Source organism: Rhinolophus hipposideros (assembly GCF_964194185.1).
Source record: "Rhinolophus hipposideros genome assembly, chromosome: 18".
Classification (NCBI taxonomy): Eukaryota; Metazoa; Chordata; class Mammalia; order Chiroptera; family Rhinolophidae; genus Rhinolophus; species Rhinolophus hipposideros.
In genome coordinates this window covers 4,714,257-4,739,629 of record NC_138064.1, presented here as the reverse complement: position 1 = coordinate 4,739,629, position 25,373 = coordinate 4,714,257, and the positions used below count along the sequence as shown (strand labels likewise).

Genomic DNA, 25,373 nt, shown 5'->3' with positions numbered 1-25,373 from the left:
GAAAGCAAAGTAAGCTAAAACGGAATAAGTGATAATCCATTTTTTAAAGCTATTTGATGAAATCACATTGCTATTTGATAACACAGTTCTGCTACAGCCTTAGGAATATTGAAGACATCTAAGTCTGACAAACAAGTAGGCAGTCAACAGCACTAGAGGTCAAGGGACACTAACAAATAGGGAAACAAGGCCAGATTTTGCCCAGATGGGCTGGTCCTAGCAGGAGCACACACAGAACCCAGGACTCCTGGGAACAAGCAGTCATGTTCCATATGGCCGAGGGCAGCCAGGGACAACTTTGGAATCAGGTAAACCTGGGTTGTAATCACAGACTCACTGTTTACCGACAGTATGAGCTTGAGGAAGTTGCAAAACTGCTGAGCCCATTTCTTCATCCTTTCTTTCATAGAGGTGTTGTGAGGAGGACGTGAGATGTGTGGAAAGAACTGAGAATTAAGTGTTCATACACACACTCACACACATACACACACACAAGGGCGGGAGGAAACATTTAGAGGTGATGGATATGTTTATGACATTAGTTGTAGTGATGGTTTTACAGGTATATGCTCACCTCTAAACTCACAAGTTACATAGCTGTTCCTATGTCAATCATACCTCAATAAAGTGGGTTTTAAAAAAGAAACAGAATAATCTAGAACAGTGCCAGTGACAGAACAGACTTTCAATAATTCTCATTCTCCCCCCAACCTTAGTTTCTTTGCCTTTAAGAAAACTGCTCAAATACAGAGGAAATATACTCCCTCTGAACGAAACAATTAGCCTCCCGGAGCCACAGTGGACAGACGTATGGATTGTTCCATCCTGAAGGGAGGGCTGGGGGAATTCCAGCCCACTACACTCATTGAGCTGGGTGCCCTGGTCTCTCTGTGCCACATGTGCTTGTAAAGCCTGGCGTCTGATTCAGAGATGACAAACTGGGACTTTGCCCACTCAGCGTCTGATGGGGAAACAGACACGTAATCAAGATGTGCAGTACTGATCTGGGGAAGGCGCACAAGAGAGAGACACCTAAATCAGACGGGGCAAGGCTTGGGTGTTCAGGGTCTGTGACCTAAAGGATGAGGGGAAACCATAGAGGAGGGTGTGCCCGGCGGAGGAGTGACATTCGTTATTTACCCATTTATTTATTCAGTTAGAATGACTTGAGAATCTACTGTGTTCCAGCACTGAAGATACAGCAGCGAAAAAGCAATCTTGCTTTCTTATAATTCTAACATCCTAATAGAGCAGAGACATTACTAATTGAACTAGAAAAATATCAGGTAAATGTGCTTCAGGAAAGTAGTATAGGTGGGTGGTGGGGGTGGGTGGGTAAGGGGGCTACATTAGAGCCGAGCGTGGGGGAGGCCTCATCAGGAACATGTCACCAGCTGAGACCTGAATGGCACTTGGGGGAAGCTCAGGAGATGATCTCATCAGGAAGAGGAAGGAGCCGGTACAAAGTCTTAGGGGGAATGTCTTTTGACTAGGCAAAGACGACTGGAGTGCCTGAAATGCAGTGGATGAGAAGAGGCACAGGAGATGAGAGGGAGAGTGAGGCAGGTACCAAAGCTGTGCGAGGCCCAGAGCTTGAGCATGAAACTCGGAGGCCTAGGGTTCCACCTGGCAGAAGGGAGGGAACTGAATTGTCCCGGTGATGAGCGTGAGAGGCAGGAAGCAGAGTACGACGAGTCTTAGACGAGGATCTGGGAGACATTCACTTCTGCTTACTGCTATGCCAACAATCCCAAGGAAGCCACGACCCAAGTAGTTCATAGAAATCCTTTCATGTTTATGTCTTCCAGGGAGGTTCCAATACCAAGTCGTATCTGTGTTACTTGTCTTTGAACCAAAGTCCTCAATAAACAGACCCCATGAGAGGTTAGAACTCTTCTCACGTGTGTCCACAAATTCAGATTCATGTAAAACCTTTTTGCAACATTGGAATGTACTTACCATGAGGGCAATAACCGTTAGGCGGAATGTCAATCTGAGTAGGTTCCACGTGGCAGACACTGCTAGCTGCCTGCCTTATTCCCCTGGTCTTCCTTCCATCTTCTCCACCTCAGATTTGATTATCGGGGAGCTTAACTACAAATATTTGTCTTCTAGACTCCTGGTGCTAGGAATCACCATGTGACAAAAGTGTGGCCAATGTGTTGTGGGCAGAAGTCCCTGGGGAAGGTGTTCTTTCCTGAATAAAAAGGCAAAGTCTGGCTGGGACCCCTTTTCACCTGTTCCGCTTTCCTTCAGGGATTTCTAGTTATTTGGTGACTCACTTATTGTTGTCAGGAGCCTTCTAATTTCTTTATCTCTGATGCAAAACCTGACCACCATGTAAAGAGGTCTATGCAGGTTAGCTCAGTGGGTTAGAGAGGGGAGCTAATAACACCAACGCTGCCGGTTTGATCCCTGCATGGGCCACTGTGAGCTGCGCCCTCCTTACAAAAAATAAAAATAAAAAAATACACAGACAGGCAATAAAAATTATTTAAAAAAAGAAGAGGTCTATGGCTAAATCTTTCTGGTATCTGTACTGATCAGTTCAACTGCCGACATTAAAATACAGTAAGATGATGTTATCAGAAGCACCCCTCAGAGTTCATTAAACTGAAAGTAACACTCATGTATGTAGTATTGTTCCCTCTTCATGACCCAGAAAAATCTAGTCAACAACTATTTCTTAAACATTCATTTAACGTATACTGTCTGTAATTACAAAGATAGCTTATACTCCTTTATTCCATGAGTGGAGAGGTAATGAAAACAAGGTTCTTATTCTTGGGGACCTAACCATTTCATGAGGTGACAGATGTGTTTACAAGGGAATGTGTCTGATTTCGCAGGGTGAAGCCTGCCTCTCGACGGCTGTGACTGGATGAAGAGAAATGGAGTGTGGCCCAAATGCAGGCAAACACGAGTTCCAAGGCCCAGAAGCCCGCCAGGAAGCCTGGATAATGATGCTCACAGAATAACAAAATTGTTACCTAAGCTGTTTCTGAATGATAAAGAGCCTGGGATGATAAAGGGTTATAGTCTCATCCTCCTCCCACCTGGGGTCATCTCACTCAATGGGAGCCAAGGCCACGGGCCTCAGATTCACAGCCATCTGAAGGGGTGGTACAGGGGAACAGGTACAGGCCGTGCCCACCAACCTGCATCTTTATCTACTTTACTTCCTCGGTGTAGTTGACTTGCCCTTTGAAAAGCATTGTGGGGACAGAGCCAGGAGAGCAGTTTCCAGGCTCTCGGCCTCACATAGAAAGGTGCTGGCTCAGGTAGTAAATGGCCATCAGCTGTGACTGGATGGCCATCAGCTGTGGCTAGTTGGCCGTCAGCTGTAACCCGTGAGCCATTGGCCACTAATATAACTGCCGTGGCTACGCTAGCAGAAAAATGGGGGGCTAGCAAGAAGATGGTGGCTGACAAACACAGATTGCAGTCAGCAAGGGGTTGGTTAGTTGGCAGAGAAGAGGCCGGTGGATTGCAGATCATGTGGCTCCTGCTTTCTGTGTCTCCAACCCAGCCGCCAGCGAGACTATAGTGGTGTGACTCCCCTACCTATGGCTCTGTGGGTGTTCCTTTTTGGCCTCACCATGTCCTGCGTTCTTGTGAGGGAAGTGGGACCAGAGACTCTACAGGACACACTGCATAACATATGGCGCTGTGAGTAAGGTACGGTGCCGGCCAAAGCTCCCCAAAGGGCGGTGGAGCAGTTTGTGCGTATGAACACTCAGTCTCAGGAAGACCAGGAGGAGCAGCTGCCAGAGAGCTGGACCCCGTGGAGGGGTGGGAAGACGTGGACGGTTCTCCAACCAGCAGAGGCCGGAGAAAGCGAAGGTTGTTGGGGCCCTGTGCGCTGGGAAGGGCTTGCTGAGGCCCTCACCCCCAGGTTGGGGAGGACTAGGAGCCCTCGCCCTGCGGAGAGGACACACATTGTGAGCCTAACGCACAGCCCTGGCAAATGACTGTGGACTATGGGGAATGGGCTCCATCCCTAATTTGATGGACGGCTTGACTGTTTGTTTGGGATCATACCACCATGTAGTGGAACGAACTGGTGGATGTTTGCTTTTGTGTTTTGACCGACCGCCATCAAGAATATGTAAGCCCCTTGACTGTGAGTCGCTGTTGTTCCAACACGGTACCCTGAGAGGCCCAGAGAGAGTGGCAGTGCCCTGAGAGCCCTGGCTGTGCCCAGGAAGTCTGGCTGTGCCCAGAGTGGTGGTGCCCTGAGAGGCCTGGCTGTGTCCAGGAAGTCTGGCTGTGCCCAGAGTGGTGGTGCCCTGAGAGGCCTGGCTGTGTTCAGAAGTCTGGCTGTGCCCAGAGGGAATGGCAGTGTCCAGGATATTGCATTCACCTCCAGGCTCCTTGCACAGGGCCCCTCGCAGAAGACACTTGTCACGTAGATTGTGAGGCGAGAACCTATAGGAGTGGAGTGTGGGGACAGAGCCAGGAGTGCAGTTTCCAGGCTCTCGGCCTCACATGGAAAGGTGCTGGCTCAGGTAGTAAATGGCCATCAACTGTGATTGCATGGCCATCAGCTGTGGCTAGTTGGCCGTCAGCTGTAACCAGTGAGCCATTGGCCACTAATATAACTGCTGTAGCTTCGCTAGCAGCAAATGGGGGGCTAGCAAGATGGTGGCTGGCAAGCGCGGATTACAGTTAGCATGGCGGGTTGCAATTAGCAAGGGGTTGGTTGGTTGGTTGTTGGTTGGCAGAGAAGCGGCCGGCGGATTGCAGATCATGTGGCTCCTGCTTCTTGTGTCTCCAACCCAGCCACCAGAGAGAATATAGTGGTATGACTCCCCTATCTGTGGGTCTGTTGCTGTTCCTTTTTGGCGTTGCCATATCTTGTGTTCTTGTGCAGGGAGCAGGAGCAGAAACCATGAGTGACAAGCATCTCTCTCTTTTTTTTTTTTAATAAATTTTATTGGGGAACAGTGTGTTTCTCCAGGGCCCACAGCTCTAAGTAGTTGTCCTTTAATCCAGTTGTAGAGGGCGCAGCTCAGCTCCCAGTGCAATCGCAGTTGTCAGTCTTTAGTTACAGGGGGCACAGCTCACCATCCCATGTGGGAATCGAACCGGCAGCCCTGTTGTTCAGAGCTCAAGCTGTAATCAACTGAGCCATCCGGCTGCCCGTGAATAGCATCTTTGAATAGGCTGTGTGGCCCGTGGGGATGTAATAAGTGCCATTAGAGCTTTACAGAGAGTTTTAAGAATTGTGAGGAGTAAGAAACAATTCTGGTTGGAGGCTTCATGAAGGAGGTGGCATTTGGACTAGATCTTAAAAAGTGGATAAAATTTTGTAAGGTGAAGATGGGAGGAAGGGCATTACAAGGACATGGGACAACGTGAGGGATAAAACGGAGGGAGGAGAGCAGCACTGCGTACTGGGAATGGAGAGCAGTGCAGGTGGCGGAAACACTGGTGTGTACCACCCAGCAGTGAAAGGTGGGTCTGGAAAGAGAGGCCCGGCCGGGCCAGGCCAGGAGGCCCGGCGTTCCATATACAGACAGTGGGAACCAAGGAATGTTTTTGAGCAACTGTCAAAGCGTGTGAATTAGTCAAGTAAATCTGGCAACATCATCATACATGCAACGTTGGTGAAGTGACTATCCCTTAAATTGTCCAGGCACAAGCTGAGGCCGTCTGAGGCTGGAGACTGGGCCGTGGATTGACGTTTTACTGTAGAACTGACTGCTCTAGGGGGGCACGAAACAGAGAGCGCAACCGTGTATGGATTTGCGATTTTGAATTTGGGCGTGTGGGGGGATGGTCGTGCCGTGAACACCCAGAGGGGAGACGGGGAGAGGGAGACAGCCTCAGGGGTGCTGGGCTGCGACGATGGAAACGTGCTACGGGAGGGAAGGCGAGCGGAAGGGGAGAGGAGGCACTCAGGAGGAGGGTGGGGGTGGGACCTACACTCGGTGAGTCAGCGACTCTGGGCTGTCACAGCCGCGTAGGGAATGTAATCCAGGTGCTACGTAGGTGACAAACGTAACAAGGACAACAGAGATGGAGGGGGGGGGGGTCACAACCTGTGATTCCTGGTATGCACAGCTCTCGTCTGTCTGTTTTACCAGCTCTTAAGTTCTCGGAAACCACCCCTCACCCCAGGCTGACCGGCCTACCGGCAGGTGGATTGTCACAGGACCTATTCCCGCGCAGGAACCGGTGACGCCGACGTCCCAGACCTTTGGAGTCCAGAACGGGAGACATGCACGCACCTCACTAGGCCGGCTACACCCACCATCTGGAGGTGGGGGGCTCGCAGCCCCGAACCCCAGTTGTGTTACAGATCCTGGGAATCGCTGAACTGATTCAACACGTGAGACCATCGTGGGAAAACGTTCCCAAGGAGGGGCAGAGGCCGCGGGGAAGCGGGGGTGAACACTAAAGAGGGGAAGGACAGGAGCTGTCGGAGAAAGCGAAGCACAGCTGGTTACGTAAGGCCCGGTCATCGGCATGGCCGCCCCACTGCTCATCCCCCGTGACTTCAAGTCCATTCCAAGCCCGGGCGCCCGGAAGCGGGGGAGGGGTCACGAGAAGGGAGACAAGGGCACGCCAGAGCCCGTGGGGAGGAGGGGCGAGGACTCGGCGGAGCCTACTACATTTCCCAGAATCCAGTGAGGCTACGAAGACTCACGCCCTGAGCGCGGCTGGAAGACCCGCGGCCTGGGATTGGTCCACGGCATCCAGCGCCCGCGCGGAATGGGGCTCCGGTGGGGAGATCCACAAGGATTGGCTAACGCGCGTTCCAGCCCCGCCCACACATGGTGACGACAGGCGGCGGCCCTGCTACTTAAGGCGTCGTGGCCGCGTCCGCCCCGCCTTAGCTCCCGCGCTAAAGAGAAACATGTATCGTTTCCGATCACAGCTCTTCACGGGGATTTCTGCTGCCGCCACCGCCCGCTCTCACCCCCGCCACTCCTCGCCTCTGTTGTTAGCCGAAGCCTCGCCTCTCAGCCGCCCGCCGCACAGACCCACGAGTAAAAAGTGCAGCTCCATCGGCTGATCCTCGCTAAGTTCCGAGTCTGAGCGGCACCGGGCGTCCCACGATGCCGAAGAATAAGAAGCGGAACACGCCCCACCGCGGTGGCAGTGGTGGCGGCGGCTCAGGGGCAGCTGCGGCGACGGCGGCGACAGCAGGTAAGCGGGTATGCCCGCCGCCGGGGTACCGGTTGCCGGCCGGGCTAGCTCGTCTCTGCAGCTGTGGGCACGGTGGGAGTTGTAGTCCTTTTCCTCCGGACATTGGCGTCGGCGGGGCGCCTGGCGGGGCTGGCGGACTACACTTCCCGGCGTGCGCTGCGGGCCGTGCCTCGCGCGATTTGCTTCTGGCGTGCGAGCCGAGCTCTTGAGCACCGGCCGTGGGGGCGGGGAGGAGGCACATGGGTCCTTGGGCCCGAGGGCGGCGGGGGGCCGAGGGTGACCGGCGCCGGGCCGCAGGGGAGCTGTTCTCCGAGGCCGTGCTGGCGCTAGAGCTCTCCCAGACGGAGGGCCCGAGCTCCGAGCCGTGTCCGTGCTGTCGGCGGTCGCCTTGGAGCCCTCTGCTCCCACATGGAGAGCTGGGGAAAGCCGGACGTTTGCGGGGCGTGGAGCTGGTGTCACGCGGCCGGGCCGGGCGCGGTGGGCCGGGTGACGCAGAGGCCCTGTCCCGCCTCGGCTTTGCCCCGTCCCCTGGCCGGCGCCCGCCGGGCGAGCTCCCCGCGCCCCGGGCGGGACACGTTGTGTCCCCTGCGCTGGCTCCGCGGGCCGCCCCCCGAGCCCGTGGGAGGTGTGGGGACCTCGGGCTGCCTTAGGCAGGTGCGGGGTTTCGTCCCGCGCCGCAGAGACGCGGCGTTCCGGGTGCGCGGGCGCGGAGCCGGGTGCGGGACCCCGGTGCCGGGGGCGTCGGGGGAAAGGCCTCCCGCGCGTGGGAAGCGGCCCGGAAGGCGGTCTCCGGGGTCCGCGCCGGGTGTCCGCAGGCGTCGTCACCCCGAGCCGCCGCTGCCGCTCGCACCCCACCCGCCACCCCCGCGGGACGGCGCGTCTCGTGGCGGGAATCGGTGCGCGCGCGGAGCTTTGTGTTAAAGGTGAGCGCGCCGGCGCTCGGGACGCCCTGCGGGGGCTCCACGGGGGATTGTGCCCGGCCCGGGACGTTCGGTGCCGGCCTGGGCCGTGGGAGCTCGGCTTTATCCCTGCCCTTGCTGGGCTCGGCTGTGGGCGGCGGCCCCGAGCTTCGCGGCCTCCAGCTGCTCTGCGAAGGGCGCGTCCTCGTCACCGTTCTCTGTCTCTGTCACCTTGTCACTTTCCGTCCGAAGTAAACGTTTGTATCTGTCCACGAGGTCCTCAATAATTTGATTCTTTCACTTCTGTGAATGAAACGAGTTAGCAGCGAGCCAGAGCCACTGCGAAAACGTCTGTGACGTGGCCGTGGCCTCCTGGCAGCGGCTGTCTTCGTCCCCTCCGGGCTTCCCGCGTGGCGCCTTCCCGCGCGGCGCCTCCTCCGGGTCTGACACTTACACCATGAGGCTCACCTCCCAGTCCCACCTTGAGCACATTTCTGACCTTTCACCGGCCTTCTGCTGCTGCCCTTTTGATTGTTTTCGGTAAAAAAGGTACATGTAAACCCTGCACTTTTGGCATCTACGATGGTGCCTCGGTTTTCAAACGTCTCCTGGACGAACATCCCGGTTGATGAACGCGGTAAACCCGGAACCCGACTCAGGAGCCGGACACGGCCGGGCCTCCGCGGAGCCAGACCCGAGGCCCCGCTGTCGCCGCTGGGAGCGTTTCCGAGCTCGTGGGTGACGTTCGCAAACCGAGGCACCGCTGTGTATGCGACAGACTGCGAAAGGATTCTCTGATTAGCTTCTAAAACCATACGCGCTTTCAGTATCTTTGGGACTTTACACTAGAACTTGACTAACTCTGCCTCTGGAAAGTGGAGGCTGGGGTGACATTTACTTTGTTAAAACCTTAATTTGGTTCCATGTAAATGTACTACTTATTCAACGAATAAATAATAGTTGAGAAGAAGAGATGGAAAACTGTCAGACACTTGTACTTACGAGCCACTTACCTTATTGGTCTTTTAAAATGACATCTGGAAGAAATGGGATTCCAATCAGGTCTTCACATGTGTAGCCAAAAGATAACCAACTTTTATTTCTTTAATGGGTCTTACATTTGAATTACTTGTTTTTAAGTTAATGGAAGGTCCTAGGAGCTAATGAAATTGACCTCTTATACAAGTATGTATACTTGTCCTGGCACTTAATTTGAAGAGAGCATTTTTAAGGAAGAATAAAGCCTTGTTAATAAGTAAGTAAGCCCTCTAAGGAATAAGGACTCTGTGTCTGGAGTTCCACGTCATAGATGGGCCTCAGGATCACAAGGTGAGTGGATGTGACTTAGCCAATTTTTTTATCTCTCCCCTGAGTCTTGGGAAATTGTTGAAATTTAGAGAAGGGAGCTGAGCAAAGCCTACATAGGAATACTCTTCTTGACAGTTTAGAAGTAGGCTGAATATGAAAAATGTAAATTGGTTGGTGAATAAACATTAGTAAAAGTTAATCGGATTACTCAACTATTGCCATGACTTCAAATCATGAAAACAAATGAAAATAGATCCAGAAATAGAGTATGATGTCATAGGTCTTTGTTTATTTGTTTACTCTGGTCCTAAGCACTCTGATTAAGAAGTGCTTAGGCTTTGGGATCTTGGCTTCATTGCTTATTCTTTATTTTTTACTACTTAAATTGGCACAGTTCATTCCCTTTAGGATAACAAGCAAATTTGAAGGCTGCTTGCTTTTGTTGAGTTAAAAACCTTGTAAATTCTCTTCTCTGTTTTGATTTAAAAAAAAAAAAAAAGACAACCTTCATTTAAAAAAAACACACAACCGAAAAGAAACAGGTGTAAACTTAAGAGGATTTTTTAAAAACTTACCTTATGATAGTGAATGTCACAAATTTCCTGAACATAGGGACCTAGTGATATTTGCCAACGTTCGATTTTACTGATAAGAAATTTGGGTTCAGAGGTGAATCAGGTTAACTCAAGGTCTCTTTTGGAGCAAAATTTAGGACCTACTTTAATGCATTGCTCAGGTAATCCTGTTAGTAATATGAAACTCCTGCAAAAAACAGTGACTAGGAATATGGATTTATTACTTAGCTTAATGAAGTTGAGAGAAAGAGTAGTTTAAAAAAGATTTTATTTTTCAGTATTGATATTTTTAAACTATTGAATACGTTAGACCCGTTCTTTTTAAAGGTAATTTGTCTAACAGGCCTTTATGCTGTATCAAATACCAAAACTTTTATGTTAAGCCTTGTTTCCTTTCAATTCGACTCATCTTTAAAACTACCATCCTCTAACTCCTTAAATTCCCCTTCACATAAGATATACGTAACATCAAAACTAACCCATTCACCAGTTAATGTTTACCAAGCCCAGTCATTTTCTGTGGAAAATATATTTGTCTTATTCTTATGATCTGTGACATCCTACTTGATTTGTGGATCTAGTTTTATTGTGTTCATGATTTGAAGTTATGGTTTGGAAGTAGTGTTTTCATGTGTAATACAGTTTTTGTAAACTGGTGCTGCCTGGTAGATGCTCTGTATATTTCGGAAGTTGATATACATTGTAAATTGTTGGTGCTGTGAAGTACATGTTAGGTGAATTGACTTGGGAATATTGAAGTGTGTTCTTTTGTAATATAATCATCTGTTTTCTTAAATAAGTTAGGGTTTTTATTACTGAATTTCTCAAGTAAATTTTAAAATTCCCAAGTTAAATACGTGGCAACAAAAGCATTGACCTCCACCTCCTTTTACTGAACAGGTGGCCAGCATCGCAGTGTGCAGCCGTTCAGTGATGAGGACGCATCCATTGAAACAATGAGCCATTGCAGTGGGTACAGCGATCCTTCCAGTTTTCCTGAAGATGGTATGCGTTCTAAATTGCAACTTGCAACTTTAGCTAAAAGGATGTTTTAGCTAAGGTGTACTAGTAGTGTGCCCTGTCTGCTTTTTTCCTACTTGGATCACAGTGGTTGGTTGGTTTATATTATTCCTTAGGACCAGAAGTCCTTGATGAGGAAGGAACTCAAGAAGACTTGGAATACAAGTTGAAGGGATTCATTGACCTGACCCTGGATAAGAAGTAGGAAACACTGGAAACTCTTCCTTCTGGGTTATTCTGTCAGCCACCTTCTCTATTATATAATACGTGCAGTTCTCTGATTTAACAATTTGTTTTTCTAAAGCTTGCTTTGTTTACTTTGGGTGTTTTAATGTTTCTTGTTCCTTTGGACTTTTAATGTGGATAGAAACGTGCCATAGAATTTAGATTAATTGACTCAGATTAGTCATTGTTCTAGCATAATAGCATATAACATTTGATTATAACTGAGTTGGATTTGTTGAATTAAAAGTTAATTTTAACTAGAAAGCACAACTAAACTTTGCCTTAAACCTCTTGCTCACTAATTTTATCATAGACATGAAAAATACCAAAGCTAAATTTTTTTCTTACTTCCCAGTAGCTCTAGAACTGACTTAAAACAAATGGAATTAAAAGGCCCAGAAGATGCAAATATGAACTCTAGGCTTTTGTAGTGTTAAACCAAAAAAATGTGAGTTTACTTTCCGTATATAATACAGGAGAACATGTCTTGTACATTGAAACTAGAAAATAGTATGTAGTCATTTAAAGTTGTGGTTATTAAACTAATAAACAAAGATGCTGTGATATAAAGCAGCTTATAATCTTTTGTGTAATAAGGTGAGTTGTAGATGAAAATTATATTATTGAAAAAATGTTTAGAGCTTGATGAAAATTAGATTAAAAAATTATAAACAAAAAATTGAGAGGGGAACTAAGCTGTTTTTAAAGGTCGTTGACGGTACACTTGTCCAGCTGGGTCTTCTTTTTCTTACATTTTATTTTAAATAGTGCGAAGACAAGGCAGGCCGCCCTTGAAAGTATTAAAAATGCACTGGCTTCAAAAATGCTTTATGAATTCATTCTGGAACGAAGAATGACTCTGACTGACAGCATTGAACGCTGCCTGAAAAAAGGTAATTTCCTTGTTTTTGAGCTACAGGCACAAAACTCAAAAGGAATTTGCTCCCTTCTTTGCAACAAGATTGGCTCACCCTTATAACTGTCATTGTCAAGGAATACTCTGCTTGTTAAAACTCAAAATCAGACTTGTGAGAAGCTTTGTCTTTGTTCATGTAATAAGCGGCTTGAAACTAAGAGTGGCAGTGGGTGATTGTCGTCCTTTGTGTAGCACACAGGTGATCTCCATTCTCATGCATATAAGAAAGGCTTGAGAGCTCGTGTCAGATGTCAACAAAAAGTATTATTTAAAAAGCCATTCCAGTTCACTTTTCTGGATTTGATAAGGTATAATTCTCTAGCTCATTTTCTCTTGCACTTATTTAAAACATCAATTATGTTGTCACCTTTGGATGACATCATTTTCAGGATATCCTTTGGAATATTTAAATTCTAGAACTTTGCATTGGAAATCCTGGAATTAGTATTGTTAGAATCATAGAACTTTTAAGAATAAAGGAAGGCCTTAAAGATTAAGGTATTACCCGACTTTTCAGTCTGAGGAACTACCACAATTAGGCAGATTTGGGGCTGCCACCTTAATTATTTTGCCATGAAAATAATTATCTTCTACTGTCATTATCACTTTATTAACAAAATATTTCTAGCACCAAAAATGTAGGAAGCACACCCACCGTTTCTTTAAATTGAATGAGATTAGCTTTATGTCCCTATTCACCTTCATGAAGTTTTGTCACGAATGGTGTTGGGACGCCTTTCACCCGCCCGCCTCTCTGGATGTACAGAATAAGAAAGGCCCGGGGCCCAGACCTGTCTGTTATGTGACTGGTAGGGTATAGCTGAGAGCAGAGCCAGCTGGTTTGACATATTCCGTTGGCTTTGCTAAAGTTATTCACATTGAAACTATCGCATAAGATAGTTGGACTAAGTGACCTTTAAAAATTCCATTCCAACCTGCATGTTTTATAAAATTTTAATTTATCAGGTAACAACTGAAGTTCAAAATTTGCCAACATGCTTCTGTGTATACAGTACTCAAAAGAGTTAATTTACATTTCCCTCTATATTAATGTATTTTCTGTGGTGGTAAAGAATCCTCTATCTTTGATCTCTTATTTAAAAGCCTTGGTGGGAGCGGTGGGGCTGAAGGTTTAGATTACCCCCTGGGCCGTGTGCATCTGAAGGGCCTCAAAGGGTAACCCGAGGGCTGCCGGAGCATTCTGACCCCCGGGAGGCTTTGGGAGGTCACGTGGGCCTAAAACCGACTTTGCTGCACTGTTCCAGTGCTCCCTTAAGGCGGTGGTGGCCTCCACTTGACAGGTGAGGAAGCCAGTTTGGAGCACACGAGTAAGTAGTTGGAGACCATTTGGCTTGTAAGTGGTGGGCTTAGGATTGAGTGAGGTCTTTCCAGAGTTTGGGCTCTAACCTCACTAGGTTTATGGCTCGTGTCAAAGCCCGGAGCATGTATCTTACGGGTTTCGTAAGTGGTAGGACATATTTGGAAACTGAACAAATCTGGGGAATTGCCGCCGTAGTCAGTCACTCTGCTGAGAACACTTGGTCATGGCTGCACCTGGCTTCTCTTCCAGGGAAAGGTGACGAGCGGCGTGCAGCGGCAGCATTAGCGTCTGTTCTGTGCATTCAGCTGGGCCCCGGGATCGAAAGTGAAGAGGTTCTGAAAACGCTCGGACCAATCCTGAAGAAAATCATTTGTGACAGCACAGCTAGTCTCCAGGCTAGGCAGGCTGTAAGTGTCAGACTGAATGGCTTGACCTGTCCGGCCGTGACCTCTGGGCACGGGAATGGTGACATTAAAGACTGAAGCGCTAGTGGCCCTTGGGACAACATGAGGGAATTTTAGTGAGGTCGTATGGAGAAAAGGGACATGGGTATAATGTAATCTCACCAACTTGATGTTCTGTTTTCATATGATTGATTTGTGAGAGCGCTGATCTGAAAATTGATGGCTCGTGTGTATCGCAACCAGATTGTTTGTACATAAATATTGTTTTCTGAGTCTTTATTAGGTACGCTGTACCTTGGTAATCTTGTGTACTCGCTTATTTATCCCCTTTTTCCCTAACAAAGGGCATTCCCAGTCTGGTTTCAGCATATTCCAAAGAAGGTACAATCTGAATTCATGAGATCTTTCTTTAGGTGGGAAGCTTGAGGACAGTTATTTTAATTTAGGAGATTTCTGCTCCCGTATTCATTTTTGGAAGCTAATTTTTTTTAGAAGTTTTCATAGTAGAGTTTACAGTAAAACAAATGAATATAAATGATTCTAAAAGGTTAAAAACCTGCAGCTAACTTGATTTTTTAAAGGTTTTTAGTGGGGAAAGTAGGTTTCTTTATCTCAGATGTCCAAATGTCACCTGTCTTGGAGCTATTTGAAATGAATGAAGGAGGGCCCAAGAGAGATGGAATGTTTCCTGAAGTCGTACTTGGAGTTTGACAGCAGAACTGGGGCCGAAACCCACCGCCCTTGTGCTCTAGGAAACCCGGTTTCTCAGTTTCTCTCTCTAATACTGTGCTTGGGACCTGATGTAGTCATGTAGCTGAGAAAATTTTCAAATTGAATTATAAAAGTAGGAAGATACAGAATTCCTAAGAAAATGACAAACAGTAATATCTGTATTTTCTTTTTGTCCTTTAGTGTGCAACTTGCTTTGGTGTTTGCTGTTTTATTGCCACAGATGACATTACTGTGAGTAGAAAACCTCTTGACTCCACTTACCTTCCCATTTCCCTCTTGAGATGGTGATTTTACTTCATGTTCTTGTGCCTTAGGAGCTGTACTCAACTCTGGAATGCTTGGAAAACCTTTTCACCAAGTCCTATGTCAAAGAGAAAGACACTGCTGTTTGTAGCGCCCCCAGCACAGCGCTTCACATCAGCTCCCTGCTCGCGTGGACCCTGTTACTGACCATATGCCCCATCAACGAAGTGAAGAAAAAGCTTGAGATGTATGTGTTTTCACTTTCATAGCTTATAAAAACACTTATTGACCTAATTGTTTGTGTTCACACAGTAATGACTATTTTCTAGGCATTTCCATAAACTGCCAAGCCTGCTGTCTTCTGATGATGTAAACATGAGAATAGCTGCTGGTGAATCTTTGGCACTTCTGTTTGAATTGGCCAGAGGAATGGAGAGTGTGAGTATCTGATGCGCAGAGGAAAAAGCTTTCGTCACAGGGACCGTTGTTCTGTCATCTCCTTCACAGTTAAGAATTGGACGGTGGCCAGTTGGAGAACATAGTGGTTGATTGCCGGCTTCTTGGCAGTGGGACATAACACTTTCCAGAACATAAATCAATAATTAGGGGTTGGTCGAGCAGCATTTGTATGAAGTTCGTTATACTTGATTGTTGCTATCTATAGAACCAAAGTTTCAGAGTGCTCTCCACGACTCATGAGAGAGTTGTGTGTGGTATATTCTGTGTGGGTCTGCTTGGATTCTTAAACATGGAACACGTGAAGGTAATTCAGCCATGGACGCTGTAGAATGTCAGACAAATAGAGGGAGTACTAAGGGTACGTTTGGGATCAGATGAGTTTAGTTGCTGTTGTGTAACCTTTTGAAGCCAGGGGTGCAGATGAGCAGGGTCCTTTAGACTGGGACCCCTCCTTTGAAGTTCCCCACCCACAGGACACTCGTGGATGTTCCTTCCCACAGTTTGGCTTTCGAAGGTGTTTCAGTTGGTGATAGGTGCTCCCAGGTTAGCACTCAAAGTCCTGTGTTCTGGAAAAGCCCGTGTCTCAGTCGAGCTGGGCCATTGGTCACCCTGATTTGTGACCTCTGTTGTGAACTGGGTGTACTTACTAGGTGCTTTATAATGTAAGGAGAAAGATTTTCCAGAATGAAACTTTTCTGCAATTAAATGACTAAACTGAATAATTTCAACCAGATCAGCCTGTGTTCTGGGTTGCCTTAGTGTTCACATTCGGTTCTAGGACTGTGTTCAAAAAATGTGTATGTAGGCTTTTAAAATTTGTATCTAGCCCACCCCTCTCCCCCTTTTTGTTTGAAGGATAGCAGGTCGATGAAAAGGATGTTGTTAAAGCTGTTGGTAGCTACGATTCTCATTATGTGAGAAACTGGACTCAAGTTTAGCGATCAGTTTAATTTTATTGAGCTAGTTAATGACTCCTTGACCTCAAGGCATACAAACCAGATGTCGCAGTTTTTATCTTGTGTTCTCCTGGCTGGAAATGGTCATTTCCTTGCTTTTTCCCTTGAAATGCATCTTAAAAGTGAACTGATAATGTACTTTAAATTATGCATGTTGAATTCAGTTATTTAAATTTGTGTAAACGTAATATATTACCACCCACACATTTTATGTTCTCTGGCTTAACAAATCATATGAGATAGCCAGGAGACCTCACCCAAATGGGCTTCATTTGACCTAAGTTCTTGTCAAGGACAAAAATGAATTGGGTTATAAAATAGAACCTAGTGTTTCTTTGCTATTTTTGTTGAGGAAATAAGCTTTCTGAAAGGAGTGAGTGGGTGGGGATAGTAGTTACAGGGTGTTCAGAAAATGAAGCCGTGTTGATGAATACGTAGGTTGATTTAAATTGGGTTCCTTGTAGCAGACGTGGCATTGAGTTATTCAGTCGTTTACTAACAGAATTATTTTGTGATATCATTTACCGGGAATGGAGCAGTGGGATGAATTCTGCCTGGGAGACTTAGAAAAAGACCTCTGCAGGGCTGACTTCTAGGTTGGGCTTTAAAGAAGGAGTTAGTGAAAGGTCAGTAATAGGGACTTGCTGAGAGTGGGCTGGAGGAATTGGCTCTCCTTCGTGGGCGCTCCTCGTTTCCGAGGCGTGTTTGCCACTTAACCAGGGATGGGGTACACACTGGAGACTCGCTGCCTGCCAGGTTCACGCCTGTCCCCTCACGAGTTGGGTGATATTGGGCAGTTTCTTCTCTGCTTCAGCACCCTTATCTTTACAATGGACACAGTAGTACTGTGTTTCCCCGAAAATAAGACCGGGTCTTATATTAATTTTTGCTCCGAAAGATGCATTAGGGCTTATGTTCAGGGGAACATCCTGAAAAATCATTCTAGGGCTTATTTTCCGGTTAGGTCTTACTTTGGGGGAAACACAGCAGCAGCTGCCTCACAAGTTATTGAGAACACGCGCCATCGTGCATGTAAGTGGCAGCTGTCACTACAATTGCTAATTGAATTGACTATTATCCCGCAGGCAGCAGTCTAGTAGTGGCCTTTTCAGAGCTCACGAGGGTAAATGCAAATAAGACTGAAGACAGTTTAGTGGGCAGAATTACAGATCTTGGGGCCATATGATGTGCTGACTCAGGAACATACACTGAAATACAGTACCATCAGACCTTCCCAATTCTCCCCATTCCACACACCCCCCCACACACACACCTAATCTGACAGACGTGTTGCAGGTGAGACAGACAGATATCTACATCTGTACGTCATAGAGACAGACAGACACGTACACCTGTTGTGTGATAAGGCTCATGCTGTTTTCTCATTAGATGAATTAAGGCTGTTTATTTCTTTGTACCTCCAGGAGCCTAGTTTAAATTTGTTCCTGAATGTACAGTGTTTCTAGTTATCCTAAACTCTAGTTATCCTAAATTCTAATAGATTGGTTTGGATGTTATTTATGGACTATTTTTGTTCTATTTTATATTTTCTTTTTAAGCCCCAAGCAATTTATGGAGACATTTCCCTACAACATTTAACATTTATTTTTCCAAGTTAATACTGTATCGACCTCAGTGATTCAGACTGTGAGCTGGAGGAGGTTCTGTTGGTGGCTGAGCTTAGTTGGGCGGTATCTCGCCCTCAGCACTGGGTGCCGAGACTGGGCAGTTGGATGTTGCTGGACGGCGGCACTGCCCTGGGCACTGCGGTGGGGTGGCAGTGCCCCTGGCCTCTGCCCGCCAGGTGCCAGGAGCATTCTCTCTCCTAGGTGTGACAAGAAAAACGTCTCCAGTCACATGTCCCCTGGGGGAACCACTGGTGGTGGTTCCCACTTCTCAGAACAAATTAAGATAATGTGTAGTTTTTTTCTTCATTTTTGGTTTATTCCATATGTATTTTTAAGTCTTCCATACATTTTTTTGACAATACTATAAAAAAATCAGTAGCCAATGGAATGAGTAGGAAACTGCCTGTAGGAAAGTGCCTGAAGGTACTGGTCTCTACAAGTAAAATTATTCCCATCTTGTTATGGTAGAATCAGATTTATCATTGGAACTTAAATATCGAGATCAACATAACTTTGGTGTTTACTACCTCATCAGCTTTGGTAACTGCTTTTCAAGATGCAAATCTGAACAAGATTGGAACATTTAAAGAAAACATTATTTAGAACAGTTGATATTAATAATAGTTAATTTCTAAAATATTGACAATAAGAAAATATTTATGTACTTAGAAGAGTATCTGTTGTGTTGATTTCAAGCTCATTTTCCACCAGTGTAATAATCTTTTTCATTTCATTTCTGAGGTGAAACAACTGTACATACAATTTGAAGAATGCCTGGAATAAGAGCTACTTATTTTAATAGCATAAGTTAAATGATTGTTTTCCCTAATGAAAAAAGAAACAAAAACAAGTTAAACAGGCATTAATAACTACAACTGGAAATTGCTTGCTTTCAGGTTTCTGTAAGTGTCTGCTCTAGTTTGGGGCAACTATTGGGTTGGTGCAGAAGTAATTGCGGTTTAAAAGGTTAAAAACAATTGCAAAAACTGCAGTTGCTTTTGCACCAACCTAATAAATAAGTTTGAATCATCTTTTAGTTTTGAACGTGGTTGTAAAATGTGGTTAGGAAATAAAAACACCCCAAACACAGAGACTTCATAGAAGTGAGCCACTTGAACTGTTAAAAGGAAGCCCGTAGACAACTCAAAGTAATAGCAAATAGTAATACGACTTCCCTCCAGAAGGGATTAAAATATTTTAAGTAGTGTAATCACTTGAGTTGTGCACATGATGTAAATGCTGTATTGCTCATTTGAAATATGGCCAGTAAATTAGAAATGAGGTGCTTTAAACAGCATTGCTGACAGCTTGCACTCTTGGAATGAGAGTATTTGGAATTCTGGGAATGTGTGCTTTGGGGATTGGGAGCCAAAGGATGGTAGAAGCTGTATTGGTACAGTGTGTCTGACGCACTGAAGGGCTTTGAAAGCCGGGTAGGTCGTGACTACACTAGGGGCGCAGCAAGCATTTGGTGAATGCATCTGGATGTGCTTAGAAGGGGAATGTTCATTGTTTAGTGGTAGCCTGTCATCTTGTAGTCAGGATTTCTGGATTCAATTTGTGCGTGATAAACAAACATGTTCGTGTGTGCCAGTGTGCCAAGACCTCTCAAACAGCTCAAAGGTTTATGTTGCTCTGTGCAGTGCCCTGGGTATTGTCCAAGGTGGGCTATTGTTTGTTAACTGTAGAAGAGGTTGGGGCGGGGGAAAAACCAGTCACAAACTGAACCAAATTGTTTTTTTCCTCACCAGGACTTCTTTTACGAAGACATGGAGTCTTTGACTCAGATGCTTAGGGCTTTGGCTACAGATGGAAACAAGCACCGAGCCAAAGTGGACAAGAGAAAGCAGCGCTCAGTGTTTCGAGACGTCCTGCGGGCAGTGGAGGTAGGGCCCGAGCACTGTCATGGCCACAGCCACGCGTTTGGAAATGAGTGTCACAGGCCAGACTACACAGTGGTCGTTTTGTTGATTGAACTTCACCTTGGGCCAAATAATTATCTCATCTTCAGACTTAGTGTATTTGTAACAACAGAAGTGAAGGACTTTTTTTTTCGACAGAGGAAAATTTAATTCTGATGTGTAAAAGTACTCTTTTATTAGGTTAAAAAAATTAAAAAATAGTGATAGAATTGTATTTCACCTTGGTGGTCTTGCCATCCTTTAGGTATCGGAGCATAGCACATACATAACGTAGTATAGTGCTTTTTGTGACTAGTAAGTCATTGCCTACCCCTCGGTGCCTTGAAGCAAAAACCTCTGATCTTTCTGGGAAGGCTAGGGTTACATTAGCATAGATCTTCGGGGGCCTAATTTTTGGTTAATGCTGACTAACCGCATTATAGTAATATTTTTTATTTACTCTGGATTTTATAATCTAAAAAACAAAAATCCTTAACTTGAGCAGACATCATATTAAGAATTGGTATTACTAGTCTTCTGATTGGTGTGGTAGTATCCCCAAATTAAGCCAGGCTTTTTCTTGAGTATCTGAACTGTTCCTAGGTTTGGACCCCGTAGCCAGAGGAGCCAAATACAGGAATAGTTTATCATTACTCAAGAAAATGCGTTACTATAAAAACAAGAGATGTGTCCTAGGTTTTCTGAATTAGTCCTGATTTCAGATTTTCCGTCTTGATGCCTCCTCTATGGGCAATGGATTTTAAGAGCCAGCAGGACCTGACAAGACTGTATAAGCCCCTCGGCCCAGCCAGCTGCAGCACGGACTGATTGTCCTGAGAAGAACATGGGCCATGTCAGTGTACACCACCGCCATTACCTCCCCTTCAGTCACTGCTAAAAATGGAAGCCCTGTGTTTGCCTCATACTCTGCTATCTCCCTCCCCGGCCTGACCCCCATGTCTTCATCTCACGCTTTCAGTTCCGTGACTGGGTCCCCTGCCAAAGAAGGACCTGTCCTCAGAGCCTTGTGAAGCATGCTTGTCTCTTTTCTTGCATCAGAACCAGCTTTCTCTCAGGCCCTACTTTATTGACGGGTCTTTGAAACGAGGGACGTTCAGCTGCCACAGAGAAGTACCTATTTGAGGTGTGGTTGCTGCTGCCACACCATTTCTTTTCAGCCAGAAACCCTTCTTGAAATCCTCACACTTTCTCGTGAACCTCCTCGTAGACCTGGGAGTCCCCAAGACGCTGGCCGCTCTTTCTTGGACGGTCTGCTAACTCCCTTCCCTTCACTTATCTAGACCCCTGCTTCCCCTCGGTTCCCCTGGCTTGTGGTGCAGTTTGTTCTTCTGACTTGTCCTGCAACCGGCTGTCCCACCCCTCAGTTCTAGACCAGTAGAGGTTTCTAACTTTTTCTTTGTTGAGTGCTATTAAAATTGTTAACCTTTCACAACAGTGTGGTTCTGCCATTACTATTTATCCAAACTGAATTGTGCCTTCAAGTCTATCACAACCGGACAAATCCTATACCCTTATATGTAGAGTAGGACTTTTTAGTCTTCACATCTCAGGGATGGAGGTAACAGTTTAAACCATATTGTTCACTTATTGCAACATGTATATGTCTATTGAGAAATTGTGTTTATGCAGGATATCTTGAGACCATTTTAGTTCTTACAGTTTTGGTTCTTCTGTTGGTTAGGAACGGGATTTTCCAACAGAAACTGTTAAGTTTGGTCCTGAACGCATGTATATTGATTGCTGGGTCAAAAAACATACCTACGACACCTTTAAGGAGGTCCTCGGATCGGGGATGCAGTACCACTTACAGGTGAGAGGGGCATCTTTTCTGTTTGTTTGCTTTTAAATTAGGGAGCAGATTTGAGTATAGCTCACTTACTTGGCTTTTGAAGTTGATACAAATGTATTTTTAAAAGTGAAATTAAACAAAAATGCAATTCCTTTTTTGGTTTTGTATTTTTTAAGTCTGGTGGTGCACTGTTGATATCCTTGTATGAAAACACATAGTTGCACTGGAAAACAATTTGGTCACATGATGAGAAACAGAAAGAAGATAAATGACCTAAGTTCATATTTATAAGCGCCAAAGGACTTCTGTTAATCAATTTCACTTTACGTAGTAAAAGCGAGCTGCTGTTTAATACCAAGCTGTACCACTTTTTTCTCCTACCGAAGTCAAATGAATTCCTTCGTAATGTGTTTGAACTTGGGCCGCCAGTGATGCTTGATGCTGCAACACTTAAATCAATGAAGATTCCGCGTTTTGAAAGGGTGAGTTTTATTTTTGTGTTTAACAGACCTAAATGCACCAAAGATAAGCAGAGCCCAAGCTTTGCTTCTGCTGGATGACGGGTGTTCAGCTGTGTGTGGGGTTTTAGTTCCTCAAGATTCAGACACAATAGCGGCAGTAAACGCATAGGGGCTGACTGCATTTAGGGGGAGGGGCTTCAACGCCAACTGCTTACCCATAGTCTTAGTATCTTAGCATAGACATATTTTCATTTTTTGTTTTCTTTTATTGTTTGATGCGTTTATATTTAAGAATAAATATTTACTCAGTGCTGCTTTTGTACCAGATAACTGAGTTAGTACACATGAGGAAACTGAAGGGCTCAGAGAGTGTGTGTCATTGAAAAGTGATTCATATCATCTCACTTAATGTTTCAAAATTCCTTAGTTACATAATTTTTTTTGTATTGAGGTAAAGTTTACTAACAAAATAAACTTAGAAAGTGTACAGTTCAGTGGCATTTTGTACATTTGCAATGTTGCACAATCGTCATCTTCGTCTAGTTCCAAAACATTTTCATCTCAAAAGGAAGCTTCTGTCCATTGAGCGTTCGTTCTCCCAGCTGCTGGCATCCACTATGCCCTTTCTGTCTCTGGATTTTCTTCTCTGGGTATTTCATATAAGTGGAATCATACAGCGTGTGTGTGACCTTTTGTGTCTGGCTTTTTTCACCTCGCGTCACTTTGCTGAGGTTTGTGTTCTGTTCTGTGGCTGGATGTTACTCCATTGCCCGAGTACGTTCCAAGTGGGGCGACACCGTGGTTCCCATTCAGCAGATGCTGACACTCAGCTTGTTGCCACTTTCTGTCCCTCGTGAATGGTGCTGCTGTGAATATTTGTGTACAAGTTCTTGTTAGAGGGTCTGTTTTCAGAGCTTTTACGTGTATACTTAGGAGTAGAATTGCTGGGTCATACTAATTCTCAGTGTAGCTTTTTAAGGAATTACCAAACATTTTTACAGCGGCTGCACCCTCTTTACGTTCTCACCAGCAGTGTAAGAGGGTTCCGCTGCCTACATTCTTACCAACACTTGTTCTCTCTTTTTTGCTTTAAATTATAGCCCTCATAATAGGTGGGAAGTGCTTAATGTATTTGTTAATAGAATCTATAAATTTAATCATTTTTATGACCATGTCATTGATTGTTGGGTTTTTAATAACTATTAATATTTTCACACACTTTTCTCTCCTGGACTATTTTTTGAAACAAATCCTTGCATGGGAATACAAGGCTGGAATTATGACTTTTTGATACATAGTTGAATTACCTTCCAAAGTTATTCTGTCATTTCTAATTGTTTCCAGCAATGAATGAAAGCGTGTGACTATTACACGCGTATTTGACAGCATTAGGTTTTCTAATTTAAAAAATTGTTTAACGAGTATTAAAATGGAACTTCATATTTTTGTTATTGATAGCATGGTTGGATTTTGTTTTCCACATTAGTTCATGATTTGACTTTTCCTTGATCAGATGCAATGTTGATGTACCATTTTTTTTTTTTTCAATTTTTTTCACTGGAATTTTCTTACTATAGATAGCCATTAGCTATTATATGTGTTAAATTTCCCCCTTGTCCTTTATCTTTTTGTATGTCTTTTACAAACATTTAAAACATTTATAGTGTTGAATTAGTTCATTTCTCCCTTTTGTGATTTTTATTTATATTATTTTAAATCTTACGAGACTCTTAAGCCTGTGTGGCTCACATATATTTTCCTTTTCTTCAATTCAGCATTTACATAATTCTGCAGCCTTCAAAGCTCGAACCAAAGCTCGAAGCAAATGTCGCGATAAGAGAGCAGATGTTGGAGAATTCTTCTAGATTTTCAGCGTTTGAAGACTACTTTCTAAGTTCTGATTTTTTTATTTGTAACTTCTAATGTATTTAAACTCTGGAGACAGTTTTTATCTCGTCAACATAGATAGCTTTTGTAGCAGGGGTTATATTACTTATAATTTAATGTATAGTATTGCAAATGGTAAGTTCTGATTATTGAGTATTTTCTGTAAATAGGATCAGTAAACATGAATAAAGTGTTTGTAATGTTTGGTCATTTTCTATTTATGAAGAGAGTAAGCATATGGTATTTCACGGTAAGAAAACTATAAGCCAAGGTTAAGTACCTTATACTGTGGTTGTCAGATATGTTGATTATAATGCAGATGATAGAAGCTATTTAAGATCTTAGACAAACGAGTTCTGGATATAGTTTGGGGAGCTAGTTCTTCTGGAAAAGCTGCTATGGTTTTAATTTTAAATGGAACCGAATAATTCTGTCACTGGGATCAACAAAGGTGAATTCAATTATACCGTAGACCTCACAGCTACACTTCGAGGCCGTCCGGTCCAGCTCTGGGAGTTCAGGATGAATTAGGATAGCCAGGACGGCCGCGCACCTGCACGTCTGAGGGCAGCAACATTAATTTCATCTGTTGTGTAAGCCTGTGCTCTTTATTTTGAAATAAAGATCTTTTCACACTAAAAGTGCTTCTTTTCTAATAGAAGAAACATCACTTATGGGTTTGAGGTTCAGAGTGCAAAACCACCAAGTTGGGGAGGGAAGGAGGGAGACAAAACTTACTTTGTATGTTTGGAAACCCGAAAGTAGATGAAAAAATACAGCAGTGAATCATTGGGGTTCTGGTTACTTAGTTGTCACTGTGAGTTAGTTTTCACTCCATGACAAGTTGCAGGTATTGTGACTGCATTAAGAATTTATTATTAAGCTTTATGTTAAAACGACATTGCACAAGCAACATCTGCAGTATAGAGTTCATACGCTTGCTTCTTTGCTATCAGTGCGGAAACCGGTGACGAGGCGTGAGGGGTGAAAGAGGGCTCACACTAGAGAAGAACCGGAGTCACCCAGGGCACTTTCCCAAGGCAGCGTCCCTCCTACAGCCCCGCAGCTGAGCCGTCTGATGTGCCTCTTGCTGGAAATGATTGGCCCCGTGGAGTTGCTGTTTTTAGTGGGGTGTGAGTCCCACCCTTGGGTGCAGTGCAAGGAAAAACATGCAATCTAGGGCTGGGGTTTGCATGGTGGGTTCCCAGTAGGTTAGAACCATGGAAAGATAGCAAGCAGTGTTTTCCTCTAAATTTTCCATTTCATGTATGCATCTTGTTAAATAAAAATGACTTTTTATTTATCACTAACGTATACATAGGTTCATGGTACTTCCAGGCTGAAAAACACCCGCTCCCTGCTCCATCCTTTTCCGTTCTCCTCATCACAGACCCGCCATTCAGCCTTAGTGTTTCCCTAGCACCTGGTTTCCGCTTTCCAAGTAATAAGCTCCAACAGCTGCTGCTTAGTTTA

At 45.1% G+C, this 25,373-nt stretch overlaps 2 protein-coding genes across 2 annotated transcripts; both read left to right on the top strand.

Moving 5' to 3' along the window:
* Positions 1-6,862: 6,862 nt before the first annotated feature.
* LOC308510574 (uncharacterized protein) lies at positions 6,863-7,021 on the top strand (the record flags this gene model as incomplete). The annotated part of the gene is made up of 1 exon (XM_081080063.1): positions 6,863-7,021. The coding sequence occupies one exon, from the start codon at positions 6,863-6,865 to the stop codon at positions 7,019-7,021; it is 159 nt and encodes a 52-aa protein (XP_080936189.1).
* IFRD1 (interferon related developmental regulator 1) lies at positions 7,019-24,541 on the top strand. The gene is made up of 13 exons (XM_081080062.1): positions 7,019-7,155; positions 10,838-10,942; positions 11,074-11,158; positions 11,951-12,075; positions 13,669-13,826; positions 14,736-14,786; positions 14,870-15,045; positions 15,128-15,236; positions 19,593-19,727; positions 21,445-21,573; positions 21,939-22,034; positions 23,789-23,907; positions 24,373-24,541. The coding sequence occupies exons 1-12, from the start codon at positions 7,065-7,067 to the stop codon at positions 23,876-23,878; spliced, it is 1,350 nt and encodes a 449-aa protein (XP_080936188.1). The 5' UTR covers positions 7,019-7,064; the 3' UTR covers positions 23,879-23,907; positions 24,373-24,541.
* The last annotated feature ends 832 nt before the right edge of the window (positions 24,542-25,373 follow it).

Bases quoted from the DNA above. Each gene is read 5' to 3' on its own strand.
- IFRD1 (XM_081080062.1), top strand. From the start codon at position 7,065: ATGCCGAAGAATAAGAAGCGGAACACGCCCCACCGCGGTGGCAGTGGT. The intron at 7,156-10,837 runs GTAAGCGGGTAT...TTTACTGAACAG, and splicing joins GGCGACGGCGGCGACAGCAG to GTGGCCAGCATCGCAGTGTG. The intron at 21,574-21,938 runs GTGAGAGGGGCA...CTCCTACCGAAG, and splicing joins GGATGCAGTACCACTTACAG to TCAAATGAATTCCTTCGTAA.